Source organism: Xenopus laevis, chromosome 2S (assembly GCF_017654675.1).
Source record: "Xenopus laevis strain J_2021 chromosome 2S, Xenopus_laevis_v10.1, whole genome shotgun sequence".
NCBI classification, from domain to species: domain Eukaryota; kingdom Metazoa; phylum Chordata; class Amphibia; order Anura; family Pipidae; genus Xenopus; species Xenopus laevis.
The window spans coordinates 65,526,699-65,546,304 of record NC_054374.1 but is presented as its reverse complement, the minus strand read 5'-3'; the positions used below and the strand labels follow the sequence as shown (position 1 = coordinate 65,546,304).

Genomic DNA, 19,606 nt, shown 5'->3' with positions numbered 1-19,606 from the left:
AATGTGTTTGATGATCAGAAACATTTTGTGTGACAAACATGCAAAAGAATAAGAAATCAGGAAGGGGGCAAATAGTTTTTCACACCACTGTAAATAATAATACAAACGCAGTTACCAGATATTACAGTGTGCACATTTTTGCACAAATTACCACCAAACCAGTTCAGTATTACCCTAGGGTTTGACACGATGACCAACTATGCAAGCCACATAAAGTTAGATATGCTAGTCCAGCTGGATTGGAGTAAAACTGTAACGAGCACACAATTTACAGGACAATCACATCAACATCTGTACATTGTGACTCTAGGTGGCCTGCACATATTAGCCTGTTGGGGTGTCAGACCTTGGGGTAAAAGGCTGGGCTATGCTACAGACATATTTATTGAGAGTAATGTGTCACTATCACTTCAAATTTAAAAGAATAGTGATTTCAAGTACTCTATACAACTTAACTAAAACTTAAAGTATGAAAACAAATTAAAAACATTAATTTAAAAATATTAAGCATTAATTATTTCCACACTGACTCTACAAAGCCACTGTGGGGGAAACCAATGATAAATCAAATATTTCTATATCAATTATCTGAGCTAATTTCAATCTACCAAGCTATAGCTGTAGAAAACAAGACTTGCACAGGCATAGTGCAAGTCAGTCATAGCTTTCCCTCTTCCAAAATAAGGTAATTTCAATTTGATAACCTGATATGCAAAAACGTATATTTAATCGTATTTACAAATATGGTAAAATTGAAAGTGGTTTAAAGCCACCTGTTTTCTAGATCTAGACTACTACCTTCTAGAGCTGCTACTTAGTTTGCAAAGCATTAGGACATAGGACTAAACCTGAAATTATTTTAGAAATTAACTGGTGAACAAATACTTGAAATTATCAAAATGAACCATAACTGAAAGCTAAATGGGATACATATTGCAGGTGTACTTACAGATTTGGCTGGACAGTTTGACATTGGATTTCAGCCTACTGCCAACCCTAAAAAACTTGTAAGATGAGTAGTAAACACTAAAGATGGATTTTCCTTCTCTTCTTTTCATACCAGCTTCAGCAGTTGACATTTGTCACAAAAAATATGCAGACTAAACTAGTCTAAAAATGAGACTAATATTAAGATTATTTAGAAGAATCCCAAAATATGCCAACATAATATCACGATTTACCTTAAAAAAAGTAATATAACACTGTCTGGAACTGAGCTGTTGAGGGCATATTTGAACACTTACCACCAACAAAGATCATGCAATATGTTCTGCTAATGTACACATTAATGAAATTAATTTAGTGCAGCACTGGAAAGAGAGTTTAGATAAAAAAATTATAGCTGATGCACAATGGTATTACAAACTGCAAGCTTTGACTAGTGGAAGATGCATCTTGCAACACAGTCTGTGCATAAATAGCTTTCATAAACTCAATGGAACAGTATCAGCAAGATATAAAAAAAAAAACAATGAAGGGTACAAATGCCAAGTCTAAGATGACCAATGCATGGAGTTTGCAGATATGATCCTTCACTGTAAAATTTACTGTATAAGCAGAATTAAAACAGACACAACCTCAAGCAAAGACTTAGGGTCAGGGCACACAGGCAGATTCAGGAAGATTAGTCGCCCGGCGACATATCGCCTCTTCTTTGGGGCAATTAATCTCCCCAAACTGCCTCCTCTGCCTTCCTCTGGCTAAAATGCAAATGGCCAGCGGGATGCCTCACGAGGAAACTTCGAGCGACTTCAGAAATGGAATCGCACAGTGCCATCCCACTGGCGATTTACATTTTAGTTGGCGGGAAGGAAGGGGAGGCAGTTCAGGGAGATTAGTCACCCCAAGAAGAGGAGATTTTTCGCCGGGCGACTAATCTCCCTGAATCTGCCTGTATGCCCTGACCCTTAGACTAACTGGGAAGGTTCTTAAATGCCGTCCTATTTGGCACCACAATCCAAGTTAATATTATTTTCTGCTTCTAACAAATTTTAAAATGAACAGCAAAACCATCCCCTTAAAAAAAGAAAGGCCAAATATTTATCACTCGGATTTCTAGTATTGAATTTCTTTTACGGAAGCTTAGAACATACTGCTTATAAGAACAGCTTAAGGAAATCCTCCTCTGCTGCAGAGAAAAAGGTATAACATGACACACATAATATACTTATATGGATTCTCCATGTTAACTTGCAAATATTTGGCATTTAGCATCTTAAGAGGTCTTGTAATATTTCAAGGATTAGTAGGCAATTCTTTTAGTTATCCTATTGACCTGTATTATAAACATTTGCAGGTACCCATCAAGTGATTATATTTGCCAATTCTGCACAGAAGCAAAGGGCTACAAAGCTATTCCAAATACAAAATATATGGTAAAGAATTAAATCTGACACTGTCTTCGGTATGTGTTTTTGGAAGTAAGGTAGAATACCACCCTTAAAACTTCTAACAGCAGAAGATTGTTACTCTCAGATTGTAATTGAACATTTTGTTCACCTCTCGGCTGCTGCTGATCTGGTCCAGCCTGCTCAATTGTTATCTAAAGCTGGGTAATAAGATTGCCATGGTCAGGCCTTGATCTCAGACAGAATGAGAATAGTCCATGTCGCACATACATAGATGGGTTGCATTATTTCAAAAGCTTTATGAGAGTGTGACTCAGTCGTGTGATGTTGTCAGCCGCTTTTGACTGAATCATGAATACATCCAATTATGTGTGATGCTGACAGAAAAGAATATTGATAGCCAATAATTACAGGCTTTTCAGGCCAACAAAGCAGCTCTTTCCTCTTTTAATAAATTATCCTAGAACATCAATCTTAAAAATTACTATGCCACAACTGACCCAGACTGACTTGTATGACTTTTTCTCTGATGCCTTTGCAACCAAAGGATTATAGTGGGCTAATTCTGCTGTTTATTACAAAATTTGAAAAATACTGTATAACACAAAAGAAATCATAGTGCAGAAAGATTATATTGGCTAAGTTCAAATTAAGAACTGAAATAAAAGACCAATGAGTGTAAAAGTAGCAGCTAAGAATGTAAATACTGTATTAAAAACGAAAAATTGTGTAATTATACAGGAATTTAATATTTTTATAGGATTAATGGCTAAACATAAAATGCTTTAAAATGATGAGAAGAGATGCTCTGTAGGGATAATAAAATAGGGCCATGTACCTGTAGTAGAGAACAGCTTTAATATCTATACAAGGAATGAATTTCCTAGGGATGCACCCAATTCATAATTTATTTTCCCTTTAGGCTACAGATTTGGTACAGTATTTGGCCAAATACTAAATCAAATGAGAAAAACAGTTACATCACTTATAAATCAAAGCAACGGTCACAATAAGTTATCTAGAGCTGTAATGGCACATAGCTTAATGGATTTGGATTCAGCCGAATCCTGAGAGGCCTATTTATCAAAATTTGAATATTTGAAGTTCTAGAGGTTTTTTGAACAGTCTAAATTCACATTTATAAAAATAAAAAAAAAAACATTGTTTGCTTATTTATAGAGGCTCCAAATATAAAAGCACAAATGAATAAAAATGTGGAACAAATCCAAATAACAATACAAAGACCCCAAAATCCATAGTTTACTGCAAATTATAAATGCTTTTACAAGCAAACAATTCTAAAACTCAAAGTTACGAAGTGTTTTTAAAATTTTCTAAGGGGAGCTCTTATTGGCAGCTTTAGATGGCATTTTTTTGTGGTTTTAACTTTTAATACACAGCAAAAAAATGTTGTGTTTTAGAGCCAATCTTCACATTCAAGTTTTTAATTTAATTTAAATGTTAATAAATCGGCCCCTAAGTGTTCAGTTGAACTAAATTCAAACCCTTTATGTGGGAATATGCATTTCAAAGGCAAGTAATGGCAGAAATGTGTTCTCCTACCTACCTACAGTAATTTCAAATAAGACCATATGTCACCTTGTGAGTGTGTAGCTTTTATATATTTTAAACTTCATAGGAATTACTCTTGCTGAAGATACTTTAGCCTACTGTTTCAATTACGAAAAAAGTAATTGAACTAAATAGGAAAACATCTGAAAATAAAAGTAGCCAAATTTTACTTACTGTCTCTTTGACATCTGTCCACTGAGATTGCCTCTTTATAAACAAAGCCCTCCTTTCCCCCAGCTGCAGCTTGTTTGGATTAGGGATGCACCGAATCCACTATTTCGGATTTGTCAGAATCCCTGAACGCTTCATGAAAGATTTGGCCAAATACTGAACCAAATCTAAATCCTAATTTGCATATGCAAATTAGGGACAGAAGCAAACCAAATCTGAATCATAATTTGCATATGCATATTAGGGGCAGAAAAGGAAAAAGTGTAAACATTTTTTTACTTCCTTGCTTTGTGACGAAGTCACAGGATTTTTCCTCCTACCCCTAATTTACATATGCGAATTAGGATTCGATTTGGCAAAATCCTGCTAAAAAAGGCAGAATCCCTACCAAATCCTGGATTCGGTGCACCCCTATTTTGGATGGGAGATAAAAAAAATAACTCATTATGCAGATCCCTTCCCCAGGGGATGAATTACTTTTTCACCTTGATTGCAAGAACATTAAAATTTTGCCCTGCTTAGTGCAAGAAACCACATGATATCTTGCTTGCAAGAAACTTTTGAGACTACTTACCTATAAATATTTATCAGCACAGGGAAAACCTACACATTTTTCGTGAACTTGTAGCCAGCATACTTACCATATAGAATGACCAGATAATCTCAGAATATGTAGTTGAACAGTGGCTATTTTTTCAATCATTCACATAATATTTTAGGAGCAGGAGCTAGTAAATTATTCAGATACACAGGTCTGTTCCAAAAAGTACACAATTATTCAACCGTATTGGCACAACTGGGAGACCGTTCGACTTCTGCAGTCTGTCATATCCATCTTCAAGGGGTGTACTAAACAAGCTTGTCATTTCAATAGATATGAAAAAAGGCACAATAAAGTAATTGATTAATAGCCAATTTAGAGAAACTGATGAATATGGACTTACCTAATTTTTCGTCCTTTGCTTGCTTTGGTGTCTACTTTTTTCTTGATCTTACTCCTCAATTTCTGGATTGCTAACCATTGCCTAAAAGTGAAAATACAGGTCAATTAAGCTCAATAAATAGGACAGGTATGGGCTCCCTTATCCAGAAACCATTTATTCAGAAGGAACCAAACTACAGGATGACATCTTCCATAAAATCCATTTTAAACTCATAATTCTAATTTTTAAATTCTCTGGAATACTAGAACAATACATTGTAGTTGATGGTTGTAGTTGATGGTAACTTAGCAGAATATTGATAGCAAAACGTATTTGGTTTATTGAATGTTTTAAAGGGATACTGTCATGGGGAAAAAAAAATTCCAAAATGAATCAGTTTATAGTGCTGCTCCAGCAGAATTCTGCACTGAAATCCATTTCTCAAAATCAAGTTGGAGTGATATCACCCCCCCCAGCAGCCAAACAACAGAACAATGGGAAGGTAACCAGATAGCAGCTCCCTAACACAAGATAACAGCTGCCTGGTAGATCTAAGAACACTACTCAATAGTAAAAACCCATGTCCCACTGAGACACATTCAGTTACATTGAGAAGGAAAAACAGCAGCCTGCCAGAAAGCATTTCCCTCCTAAAGTGCAGGCACAAGTCACATGACCAGGGGCAGCTAGGAAATTGACAAAATGTCTAGCCCCATGTCAGATTTCAAAATTGAATATAAAAAATCTGTCTGCTCTTTTGAGAAATGGATTTCAGTGCAGAATTCTGCTGGAGCAGCATTAACTGATTCATTTTGAAAAAAAAAATCTTCCCATGACAGTATCCCTTTAACGATTTTTAGCAGAATTTAGTTGCAGTGATCCGAATAATGTCAACATCTATTATCTGAAAAATCCTAAATCCAAAGCATTCTGGATAATAGCTTCTAAAGTTCTAATGTTTCTTCTTAAAAATAGTTTTAAAGTCAAAATACTTAAAAAGTCTAAGAAAATCCCTTTACTTTTCTAGTAGCAGTTTGATCTATGTGGGAGTAAAGCAAGTCTGCATTACTAGGCAATTTAAAAAGTTACTCTTCCATCACTCATACAAGCAGATTATCCGTCATTTTAAAGTTCAGTATAACCACTTCTTCAACAGGAGTTCAATGAAAGGGGTGTGTGCTGAACATATTGTAATTTTCACTAAAGGAATACTGTCATGTAAAAACAATTTGTGGTCATTTATAAACACTGGGCAAATTTGCTCCAGGTTAGTAACCCAGATGGCAACCAATCAGATGATTGCCTTCAGTGTTCAACCTGCAGCTGAAGTTAATCACTGATTGGTTGCTATTGGTTACTGCACAGGTGCAAATTTGCCCAGTGTTTATAAATGAGCCCCATGTGTTCAAAAAGCATATGTTACATAACACACACATAATTCTCTGAAATCGTTGTTTGTTTTAGTTAATTTTTTTTTGATTTACATATAAAATTGAGGCAAGCCATTCTTCTGTTTTTCCCAAGATTCCCTCTGTCTTTCTATGTTGTGCTTTCATAAGCTCCAGTCTTTCTTTACTGGTGCTGTTCAAATTGATGTCTGTCCCCCTGCCCCTCCACACACATACTAGCTGATGTACCGTAAACAGAGCCTTGTCTATTCAGCTTGGCCTCGAGACAAGATAACTGCTCTTCCTGACACATCGCCTGAAAGATTTAGCTGCCTAAACAAATAGGAGCTCTATGTTTCATTGCTGTTCTGCTTTGAACTAATATCACATACCAGAGGAGAAAATTACCTGTTTGTATGCAAGAAAATATGGCCCAAATTGCCCTGCTGCCTAACATTAAGTTTAAAGGAGGGTTCACCTTCAAATTAACTTTTATTATGATGTAGAGAGTAATATTCTGAGACAATTTGCAGTTGTTTGTAATTTTTTTATTATTTGTAGTTTTTGGGTTATTTAGCTTTTTATTCAGCAACTCTCCAGTTTGCATTTTTAGCAATCTGGTTGCTAGGGTGTAAATTATCCTAGCAACCACACACTGATTTGAATAAGAGACTGGAATATGAATAGGAGAGGCCTAAATAGAAAGACGAGTAATAAAACAGCAGCAAGAACATTAAATGTGTAGCTTTACGGAGCATTTGCTTTTTAGATGGGGTCAGTGACCCCCATTTGAAAGCTGGAAAGGGTCAGAAGAAAGACAAATAATTCAAAAAATATAAAAAAAATACATAATGACAACCAAATGAAAAGTTGCTTAGAATGGGGCATTCTATAAAACACTAAAAAGTAAGAGAAAGGTGAACTATCCCTTTAAAGAGGACCAGTCACCAACACATAAAAAGCTGTATAAAGAAAGTCCTTTGCAAATTCAACATGGAACCCAAGTTCTTTCTTTTTTTCATTGAAACATCCATACCGGTTATAAAGGTGTTTAAATATCTGAGCAACCAAATATTACATGCCCCGCCTCTATGCCTGAGGCATTGATGTGGGGCAGTCAGTTATTTTCAATTTCCATTCTTCAATTCCTAGACGTCACTGCACTCCCCACACTCTATAATTGTGTAGGACACGGTGCCTGGGCACTATTTCCCCCATTCTGGTGCATTCTCAAGATTTTGTGGTGATACACAACTTGTGATAATAACAAAGTTCACAAAATGACTCCTGCCCGTTTGCTGTGATTGTGTAAATCCAAGACTGAAGGAAACAGCATTTAAATAAAAATATAGTGTAAAGTAAAGTTTATTTTGCTCAACTAACACGATAGAAAATAATTTGATATTGTTTCTTAGAGTGACAGGTTTAGGTCTAATGGCACTCAGGATGCTTTCTCCACTGGCCTATATATAATATAGGAGGAGGAGAAAAGCCATTCCTGCTGCCTTCTGCTCCCTAAATTTCTGAATGCAGACAGGCATGGGATCAACCAGAGAGCAGGGGCATTTCGGCGATCTGTCCAATCCTGAAGGGGCCTAGTTTAGAGCCAGGGGAGGCGCTTACTCGGTATTGCAGAGAGTTCAATAGCACCAAAATTCTGATTTAAAAAAAAAAACCAAAACATGGAATTTCGGCTATTGGAGTTATCAGAATCAGCTTTTTGTCACTACTGGTAATCCACTGGGTGCTGCTACATTAAGTGAGTTTCTCAACTAACCTCATGGCATCATCACCCCTGCCCAAACACTGCTGATGTCCAGGTAACACACCCCTGACACTGCTTCTGCAAATATCAAATGAAAACTGCTCTGGCAGACATTGACCAGACATCTGGAGTGGTAATAGGTGGTGCTTATCATTTATAATCATAACGAGAGGTGACATGGGCATTTTAGCTGCTGCTGACCACTAGCTTGTCCATTCAATACCCTCTGTGCCACAGTCCTACCTAATGCTGCTTGGTGGTTATTAAAACACTCTAATGCACATTTTTGGGCCACTGTCAAAATAAGCTCCTTGTTATACACTTCAGACTCTCTAAATCAGCTTGTACAGTTAAGGCTATACATAAACTGTTAACCAGCTGGATTGCAGCATAGAACATGGCATTTTCCCATACTTTTTGAAGAAACGGATAACTGTGATGGGTATATTAGAGGTCCATGTGTTATGTGGGCCTATTTATCAAATTTTGTTTTGAAGCCAGAGTTCCCTTTAAGCCACAAATATACTAGGATAAATCATGCCTTCTTTTGTGTTATTGTTATTTCACTTACACACAGAATTGTCCTATTGTCTCTAATAAACGTCGATGTGTAAGAAGTGTGTGCAGGTGTACACAAAGCAATCTAAAATTACTCAATATTTTCAAATATGTTTAAAGCCAAACAAGTGAATATAAAAAAAATATAAAATGGTGATGATACTCTTCCTTTAATAAATGCTCTCAATGATGAGATATGGTTAATCAATAAAGGGTATAACTACTGCCTCTTACAATGGCAAGGAATGTCAAAGGCTCCTCATATGAACAAGCCCTAGCAGATATTTAGTACACTATAATGCACAAGACAGATGAAACAATGTGATTTTAGCATATATTTCACATGCAAGGATTCTTGTTTTTAACCTCTACCATGATCATACCTTCTAAGATTCACCAGTTAAGCCCATATAAAATCTAAGAGATTTAGAAAAACAAAATGCACAGAAAAAAACAAAAGGCAGCCAGGAGAAACAAACAAAACTTGATGTTACAAAATGAAAACAATGAAATCTACACATCAGAAACCCTTCTAGCAAAATCCAATTACTACAATCTTAATATAATCTTAATTGCTCTAATCTATTTTACAGCAAAACCTGACAAACATACAGTATATTCTCACTAAACAAATGTAATGCATTTGTTATTCAAATAAAGCCAGATAATTATCCATTGAATCGCCGACTATTTAGTGCACTTATTACTATACTAGAGTAACACGTGTCCATTAAAGTTTGATTTCTACTTCTTCAGATGGCTCTGAAATTATTAAAGGCAACTATATTTAGGATTTTACCTTTAACTGAATGTACAGTTAAAACGCATCTTCTGCTGCAGAAAAAGCACTAACTTTACCAAACCAAATACCCCTGTAAGACAGAATTCTCTGGATCCAAATCTCTAAAAACCTAAACATGCAAACAAATAAGTCCATCTAACAAGACAAGACAATGCAAATTAGAAATATAGGAAATTGCAAAGGCTAAAGGAACCGCATACTGCAATACTAGGGTCTGAATGTTTTTTGTCTGATAATAGTTCTGACATCATCTGTTAATATCGCTGGCTATGGCTGATGTGATGATTGTTACATTTTGGAATCATGGTTCATCTAATTGTGATTGGCCTCTGACCTTTTATGATTTTTGTTTTAACCCTGCAGTGATGATGGTGACAGTTCATCAGACAACATGCCTTACGCTTACCTGCCCATTGCCACTTGATCATTGGGATCTAGAGAGCTGGTTTTGCGCTCAATCACTTCTCGCAACAGCTGTAAAATATAAATGAACATAAATTTAAATAAAACACTGAGGGAAAAAAAGAAGGGCAAAGAGAAGCAAAACCATAGGTATAAAATATCATTATATAGGTCCAAACTTATAAAGATATGTGCAGATGCTTAAAGCTGGGCAACATGGTGTTTTAGGTTGGATCCGCATCATCCTCTTTATTACAGTGAAGAAAATGCTTTGAAAATTGGACTGCAGAAATGAAATAGCAACACAAAATTAATATTAATGCAAATCTTAGGTTGTGATGTGAACTCCCAAATGTAATCTGGGTCCCATGCCATAACAAATCATATCATATTGTCTGAAGGCACTTGTTTGGAGTTTTTTACTCAGTTTGTATGTAGCTAGAGGTCAAAAAGCCCTATAATTCTAATCAATGGAATTCCTGATAAGGCCACATAATTTAAAAATATGCATATTAAAAGTGCTGCTTCTGCCATGAGAAAAAGCCCAAATTTCAGTATTTTAACCGGATATTCAACTATTTCAGTGTGGAAAGCACAACGGCACTGTATGCTAACCCTCATCTTCCCAGGTCAAATGCAGGAGAGGTAAATACAGTAAGCGGAGATGGGGAAGCAACATGAATTGGATAGTAAAATGCACGCACTGCTATTAATGCAAGCTTTGCCTTTTCGAAAATCTTGTTTTTTTTGTGCCAGAATGAGGCACCTGATGCCCTTGCCCATGCACTGGCTACAAAATTAGATGGAGGGGGAATGTGAGCAGAGCAGTGACATATAGAATGTTCTGAATGGAATATTAAAGTAATTAGCAATACATGACTGACCGATAAGGCAGAGAGTGCAACTACACTAGAAGATGCGCACCCTCAACCCGCTCCAATGAAAGGTAAGCGCAAGGTGGGGGGCCATCGGAAAGGCCGCCTCAAGTGACAAAATCACAGAAGCACCCCTGTTAATATTGTTTGATAAATAATGTAACATACATACACTATAACCCTGTATTGAGGGTTCTGATCTCAAGAAAATTCCCCATGTGCAAAATCCTATGTAACCACATTGCAACACTGTGCGCATGAGTGTCCACTTCAAAAGTAACAGTAAATTGCTCAGGGAAAATGTGTATGCGTGTTGACTGATAACTGCAGTTTAAGTATGAGTAGATTTTTTTAAAAGTTACTCAAACAGCATATTTACAGCAGGCAAAGCTTACCCCTTTTATTGGGACCACCTGTGCCTCAAAGTTTTGGGGGGGTAAAATATTTGTTGGTCAAACCACAAGGGCCTTCAAATCTAGACTTAATGAACATAAAAGTGACTTGATTTGAACATAAAAGCGACTGTTGATTTGAACATAAAAGTGACTGTTGATTTGAACATAAAAGTGACTGTTGATTTGGACTATGGGATCCAAGCCTTACTATGGACGTTGTGTGCCAAGCCTTCATGTGGACTTACACTGGATGATGGGTTAAAGCACTTTGTATGCCCTAAATGTTGTGTGAGCACAAATGTTTCTATTCTGATGAAGGGAGGGTTGTACCACTCCACCCCTATCAACCTCACCCCCAAAACGTTGATGCACAGGTGGTCACAATAAAAGGGGTAAATTCCCTGCCTGCAATGAATATGGTGTTTGTGCAACTCTCTTAAAAATCCTACTCATATTGTGCTCATGAGTGCCAACTATCTAGGAAAATCTGCACCACAAGTGCGGTAAATCTACATACTCCACTAAGTAACCAGACACATCTACAAAACCATAGGGATATGAAAAGGAAACATCATTTTTAGAAAAAGAATTTGGAAAAGATCATGGTTTACCCAATAAATGGAAGGCAATATTTTATTTAGCCATGGGTAAAAGAACAACGTATTCAGTGGGCGCAACTAGGGCAGGGAAGATGGTGGCCATTCCTTGAAACAAGCAGCAGCAGACAGGCCCCGCAGAAAGAAAAACCATAAGGCAGACTAAGAATCTTTCCCTGTAACCCTGCATACACACACTTCCTCTCTATTGTGAACTTGTCCCACTGCAAACCACCTGAGACACTATATCAGTTGTTAAACATCTTTTACATCATGTTTGATGGAAGATTAACAGAAGCAGGAATGTTGGAGGGTCTCTCTTTAAACAGAGATCTGACCAGTAGCGAAGCGGTGCATTTAGAACTCCTGAAAGGGTTCTTTGGTCGCAAAATTAGAAATTAAAGTGCACCAAAAATATGTAAATAAAAAGAGACATAATACTGTACATTATGACAAAATTAATAAATCAAGTTAATCAGAGGTCACCTATACATATACCAGAATGCTGCCAAGGCAACAAAGGGCAACTATTCACCCCTTGATAATAGGTCTCAAAGGTGACAGAAAAGTTAGTTTAAAAATAAACACTTTTCCATTTTATTCAAAGGACCTGTTAGTGTGATGATGTGTTCAAGTACATAGATCTGTTTATTTATAAGGATTACGGTAACATTCATAAAGCTGAACACTATTCTTTAAAACAATAAAAAAATTCTTCCAACTTCTGATAAGTACTAATATAAAGACTAAGTGCAATCACTGTAGCAATCTACCTGGAGCAGTAGTTTGTTATCAGTTTTTTTCTTTATCTAGAGTAGCAGGAATGATCTCTTGTACCAATGTGACATAGGGTTATTTGAAAATTATTATTTATCTAAACTGTTTTGATCTAAATTGGTAAATCTTTATAAAAATGACACCCTTTGCAGAATGGCAGGTTCCAAAGTAGGGCAGTAGAGCCTGGAGAAGTTAGGAAAGAGTTAATAATTTAAATGTTTGCCTTCAGACACTAGCTTGGGAAAAAAAAGAGCACTGCTGTTCTGCCAAACAACTTGTAAGGCAACCTGAAAGATTGCACATTATTTTCAGTTACGTTTTATTTCTTTTTTTCCCTTAGCTCTGAAGAAATAAAAATGAAAGGCTGTGTCTCTGTGTCAAAATGTCCTCACAATTTACTGCAGTGCTTGACTTTGAAAATATTGACATCGTATTTTGTTTCAATTTCTATAAGCATTGTTATAGAGAAATCCTGAAAATTGCAAGCCATAGATGAAGCAGAAATATTAAATAACAGACAATATCTTTATTCGCTGACATGGGAAACTAAAACAACTTGCTTATCTATTTTTTAAAGAAAGGATATCATAAAATGTTTTTCTAGTTATATATACACCAGGCAAAAATACACACACACATATTTATATATGTAAAAAGTCTGTAGTGGGAAAAGGGTAAAAGGCTAGTTGTTGCCTGATATTGCCTTGAGCTTGTATTGAGCCTTTACTTAAGCCCCTATATTGTTATTAAAACTTTTTTGTCTTTTTTGTACAACAATCATTATTAAATATATAATATACTATTCTTTATAATAAATATATACACTTTAGGTATAGCATTATAAATGTATATTAAATTACAGTATTTAAAAAACATGATGGAGCTGTTGCATATTAAAGGTGCAGTTCATTTATACAAAAATTTTCTTAAAGAGCACCTGTTGGGCAAAAATATTATCCCCAACCAAACGCGTATGCGCATAATGACCAAGGCGTGGCACTCGCTCATTATGCACATGTGTCCCAACATAACCGGTCGTACTGGAAGCTCCCTCCCAGTATAGATGGCAATTAAAAAAAAAAAAAAATACTACTGTTACCTAGGGTTGCCACCTTTATTAAAAATTTTTACCGGGCAGTGGGGGGCGGGCACCAAAAGGGGCGGTCCGTGGCGCTAAAGGGGGTGGAGCCACACCGTGTGACACTAAAGGGGGCCGAGCTACGCTGCGTGCCGCAAAAGGGGCGGGCAACATCGCACAGCGCTGAAAAAAGTAAGTTATTTTCGAATTGGGGGTAGGCCAGGGGCTTTTTTTAAAGGGTATTTCAAATTACCGCCAATTGCATTGCCAGTAAATTTGCAAAACCGTCCCTGGCCTTGGCAGGTGTTTTACCGGCTAGGCCGGTAAAATACCGGCCGGGTGGCAATTCTACTGTTACCCCAACCGGAGTGCAGGCTCTATTAGCCCGCACATTTAGTTGGGGATAATATTTTTGCATAACAGGTGCCCTTTAACTACTGGTTGTTACTTTTTAAACAATAATGCAAAAGTATTAGTTCCCCAGCAAAGATAGGTCTGTCAATCAGCTGCCTTGTCTTACATTGTATCAACAGTCTGAACTATCAGGGCAGAGAAAAGGGACAAACACTGCTTTCAATAGCAATACATATAGAAATAACTCCCTTTAAGCATATGTAGCTAAGATCAAGAAGTGATAATTATAGGCAAATCATTCATACATAAACATAGTTGCGGTCCCTGGAACTACAGAACTTGGCATTATTACTAAATGTTAACTTTTCACAATACTCATTCAGGCCTGATAAGTATACAGTTTTACCTGTTATGTGTTGGTAAAACAGTTGTTTAGATCAACAAAGATAAATGCAGCTTCACTCTTTGATGCTTGTTTTACATGCTTAATATTGAACAATAAAGCAGTTGAAACAAAGTGATTTCAGATATAATATGAACGTCTCTCCCAACTGTGTCTCATAGCATTATGCCAGTGGCTTTGATCAAAACATCAGAAGATCACAAGCAAAACATCAAAAGAATGGACATTGGAAAGGCAAAAGAAGATTTACAGTTAAAACTAGATTTACTTATTGTACTGTATTTTGAGGCTGATCTCAGATTAATTTAAATGTGATTAACCTATAAACATTTTCTGTAAAATAGGTGGGTTTTTGTGTTTGCACGTTTAATGCCCAAAATTTAATTCAAAATGCAGTTTAAACAAAAATAATAAAACGTTTTAGAATAAGTTAATTTACATTCAAAATTTGTGAATTCTCTTAGCAGAGGAAACATAAGTCAACCTGCTAACTACTGCATTATAGGCTGTGGCAATGGCATGTGTACATTTAAGCACCTTGGTCAGCTCCACATTGCATTATTAAGCTACAGCATAACAGTGCTTCCTTTCTTTAAAGGAAAACTATACTAGGGATGCTCCGAATCCAGGATTCAGTTCGGGATTCAGCCTTTTTCAGCAGGATTCGGATTTGGCCGAATCCTTCTGCCCGACCGAACCAAATCCTAATTTGCATTTGCAAATTAGGGGTGGGGAGGGAAATTGTGTGTCTTTTTGTCACAAAACAAGGAAGTAAAAAAATGTTCCCCTTCCTTAGGGTTCGGATTCGGTTCCGTATTCGGCCGAATCTTTCACAAAGGATTCAGGGGTTCGGCTGAATCAAAATAGTGGATTAGGTGCCTTCCTAAACTATACCCAGAACAATGTAAATCTGTATAAAGATATACCTCATAATACAGCTCTACATATCTAAATAAATAATTTTCATAAACAAATATACTTTTTTCAATAACAATTGTAGCATTTATGTGCCACATGGTACTTATTCTCTATTGTCCCATTTAAGTCTAGAGAAGAACCTGAAACTGCCTTTGCTGTCATCAAGTAACATAAATAGGAAACTTGACAGCACCTGTAGTAGCAATAGCTCAAGCAACAGACAATTACAAAATTGGTAACCCAAGGGCAAAAACAGGAGGCACCACATAATACACATTTACCAGTAAAAGCTTTAAATAAGGACATTTAAAGGAAAACTATACACCGAACAATATGGGTCTCTATAAAAATATATTGCATAAAATCTCATTTATAAAATCCTGCTTCATGTAAACAAGCCTTTTTTTTTTATAATAATATGCTTTTTAAGTAGTGTGCACCATTGGGTTATCCTAAATAGAAAATTGTCATTATAGAAAATAAGCCCTGCCCCCTGGGATCCTAGGATTCACAGTGCACACAAACAAACAAACCATACATGTTAGGTCACATGAGCAAATTAAAAGACCGAGTTATGTCTTTTGCTTCAACACTTCTTCCTGTTACTGTTAGAGTTGTAGTATTTCTGGTCAGGTGATCTTTGAGGCAGCACAGAGACAATCACGAAATTGTGATTAAAGGGATACTGTAATGGGAAAACATGTTTTTTTCCAAAATGCATCAGTGTTGCTCCAGCAGAATTCTGCACTGAAATCCATTTCTCAAAAGAGCCAACAGATTTTTTTTTTATATTCAATTTTGAGATGTGACATGGGGCTAGACATATTGTCAATTTCCCAGCTGCCCCTGGTCATGTGACTTGTGCCTGCACTTGAGGATGGAACTACTTTCTGGCAGGCTGTTATTTCTCCTACTTAATGTAACTGAATCAGTGGGACTTGGCTTTTATTATTGAGTGCTGTTCTTATATGTACCAGGGAGCTATCTTGTGTTAGGAAGCTGCTATCTCGTTACCTTCCCATTGTTCTGTTGTTAGGCTGCTGGGGGAGAAAGGGAGGGGGTGATATCACTATGTAAAAATGTAAACTACCATGAGAAAAATATAAAGCTGGATTCTCCTGCCACCCAGACCAATGCAACTAGGCATGTTCAAAATACTATATAGCAATAGTAATAATACTGCATGCACATACAGCAGCAGAGAGTGAAAATCTTCAGCAGGCACCCACAAAAATGGCTTTAGTAAGCAAAACCTTAATATTTAAAATAAAAGGCTGCTCCAAAAAAATACAAATTGTTACAAGCTGCTTTACGTATAGGGAACATATCAAACACCATTCTATTCTAACATTAGTGTAGGATAAGAATTGGTTTTACAGTAGCTACTTTAAAATAGTGTGCTTATGTATGTACATAGAATGGTTTGTGCAAATTACAATAGTGACTGTACAGTAAAGGGTGCTAACAACTGAACTGATGCATTTCCTAATCTACCGTCATATCATCTAGATTCTTTAATATACCGCATGGGTAGAGAGACAGCAAATTAAGGAGATGCTGTTTAACATCTTGACAAGTACCTCTTCCATGGAATTAGCTGAACATTACTAATCTGATGGGGAATAATGAAATTAAACATATTAGAAAATCTTATCTGTACACCGTACAATGTTTTTACCATTTTAAAATTGAAAGTACCCTTATGCACTGTAAATCCAATCTCTGCAACACACAATCCCAGCTTCCATAAAGGAAATATTATATATCAAAAGGCAGTACATAATTTTTGCTTTTAGGTTTGCCACCTTTCAAACCTGCTCAAAACCTGCTCTTATTCAGATCTGCTTGTATGTATCATGTAAGTAGTGATGCATCGAACCCACTATTTTGGATTCGGCTGAACCCCCAAATCCTTTGCGAGAGATTCGGCCGAATATCGAACCGAATTCGAATCCTAATTTAAATTTGCAAATTAGGGGTGAAGAGAGGAAAACTTTTTTACTTCCTTGTTTTGTGACAAAAAGTCACGCGATTTCCCTCCCGCCCCTAATTTGCATATGCAAATAGTGCAGCACTGATGGCTGCAAGGGAGCCCTGGGTCATAGAAGATGATTCTGTCGCCGCGCTGTGTAGCTCGAGCATCTGAATGGCGAGTAAGTTAGAGAATGTGTAGAAGAAAAGGAGGAGGAAACTTTGTGCATCCCACCCCTCGTGAATACAGCAGTGCTAAATACAGGCTGTCTCTTATTCTCTAAAGAACACAAGGTAATTTTAAATACAGGGAGTCCTCGAGTTACATACACCCGACTTACATACAACTCACACTTACAGATGGGATGGGGGCTATATTAGTAACATACTATTCTTTGCTTGACTTTTATTAGCATTTAGCTTTAATAAACCACCTGCCTCAATCCCCTTTGTTGTCTAATGTACAGCACAGAAAGGTAAAAATAAATACTATGTTAAGAAAGACATCTGTCGAAGTTGCATTAAATAATTAAATGTATATGTTTCAACTTACATACAAATTCAACTTAAGAACAAACCTACAGTCCTTATCTTGTATGTAACTCAGGGACTGTCTGTATATGCCTGAAAGGGTGGATTAGCGCTCCAGATGAAAATCCCGAAGATAGGGCCTGTGCATGGAAGCTGAAATCTGAGTATAAATCTAGTCGATATTCCAACACAGAGTAAAGAAACTCCCACCCTAGGCAATAGCAAATATTAAAAGAACTCTTGGGTGTTGAATTTCCTGCCTTTTGGTTTTGAATGTAAGGCATCTGAAAGACAGGAGCAGCATTTAAACTGATGTTTTGGATAAGCATTCCCGAAACAATATCCGAATTTAGTTGGACAGATGTATGGTATTATTTCACAGTGCTGAAGGCACAATGTATTTCTACTGTAGTGGCAATATCCTGACTGCCTAATGTTTTCAAGTTTTAAGCCATTCTTCTCGCCAGATTTACCTATTATCTTAACAGCAATTTGTTACTTGTGACTGTTTTGAGTGGTTGCTTGAAGGCTCTTATAGGTGATGCTTCTCTCAGCCATCTCAAAGAGAGACGTACTGCGGCCTATCTTAATAATTTTTCCAGCAGTGAAGAGCAAGTCGTTTTTATTTACTTGAGAAAAAAAAATAGCACAGAGATAGCATTATGCTGTTCTACCCATTGTGTTATATAAATAAATGATGATCAGAATTGCTTTAAGCAAGAAACGTTAATTTTACTGTGCTTTACAATAATGTTATATCAAATATGGGACTTACAATAATTGTTTAAATAATGAAAGTTATTAAATGAACTGTCCCAATATACATTAATTACAATTTTGCAATTGTTATTCGTTAATGCTACTCCACGTCAAAGCAGTATTTATCCCTTTCTGTTCTAGATTCATTAGAAAAAAAGTTTTTTAGGTGGAGGGTTACAGGTTAAGATTAAGATCTAAAAGGACGAGTGTAGCAGAGTTAAGTGCTACAGGCTGGCCATCTGGGTCAAATTAGGATCAGGTAGCCCTTAAAACCTTGGCTGGTCAGTATCAGAGTGCCACTGAGTGAGACATACATAGGGAGAGGTATGTGAACTTGACATAGAGAAGTCTATGTGCCTGTACACACACAGTTGCCTGTTCAGAGTGCTGTAATTTTGCTGCCATTGTGTTGGTACTGAACTGTTATTGCTGTTGAAAGCTATTTTTGATCTTATATAGAAAAAAAATGGCCTTTGTTTTTTCAGCATTTTTAAGAGACTTTTGGTAGTCCTGCCTCTTACACTGTGTGAACCTGCCATGAGGAACAAACGAAAAAAGAAAAGAAGTTTGCACAAGTAAGCACATTAATGTGTTTCGGGAACACCCCTTAGTCGCGTTAGGTGTTCATTACACAGCAGCCTCTAGTTTTTAATGGTATTATAAATAATGTTTTTACTTCATGAGACAGTGTGCCTACAAACTTTTTTTTTTTCCGTTGGTATGGAGTACTCAATCCACCTGGATCAGTTTCATCAACATGCCTGTACCAGTAAAAAAAACCAAAACATACAATGCAGCTTTTAACAGCTGTCACAAAGGGAACTGCCAGTGTTCTTTAGCACATTAAAAAGCAATTACTGAATGACTTTTCCATGGAAGCAAGGACCAAAGACTCGCCAAATCCTCCCACTTGGATTTGAGATTCAACAGTCAAAACAGAAAAGTCTCTAGTCAAAACCCCCAATATATTCTTTGAAGAATGATATATTGTGTCCCTCTAATCTAATAATTAACTAGGAA

General features: G+C 36.6%; 1 protein-coding gene across 1 annotated transcript in view; it reads right to left on the bottom strand.

The window, feature by feature from the left end:
- The window catches only part of aatf.S (apoptosis antagonizing transcription factor S homeolog), a 103,138-nt gene that overhangs the window by 39,760 nt on the left and 43,772 nt on the right, over positions 1–19,606 (bottom strand). The window contains 2 exon segments of the mRNA NM_001174006.1: positions 5,036–5,116; positions 9,934–10,001. Of these exon segments, the coding sequence (NP_001167477.1) occupies positions 5,036–5,116; positions 9,934–10,001 (149 nt within the window).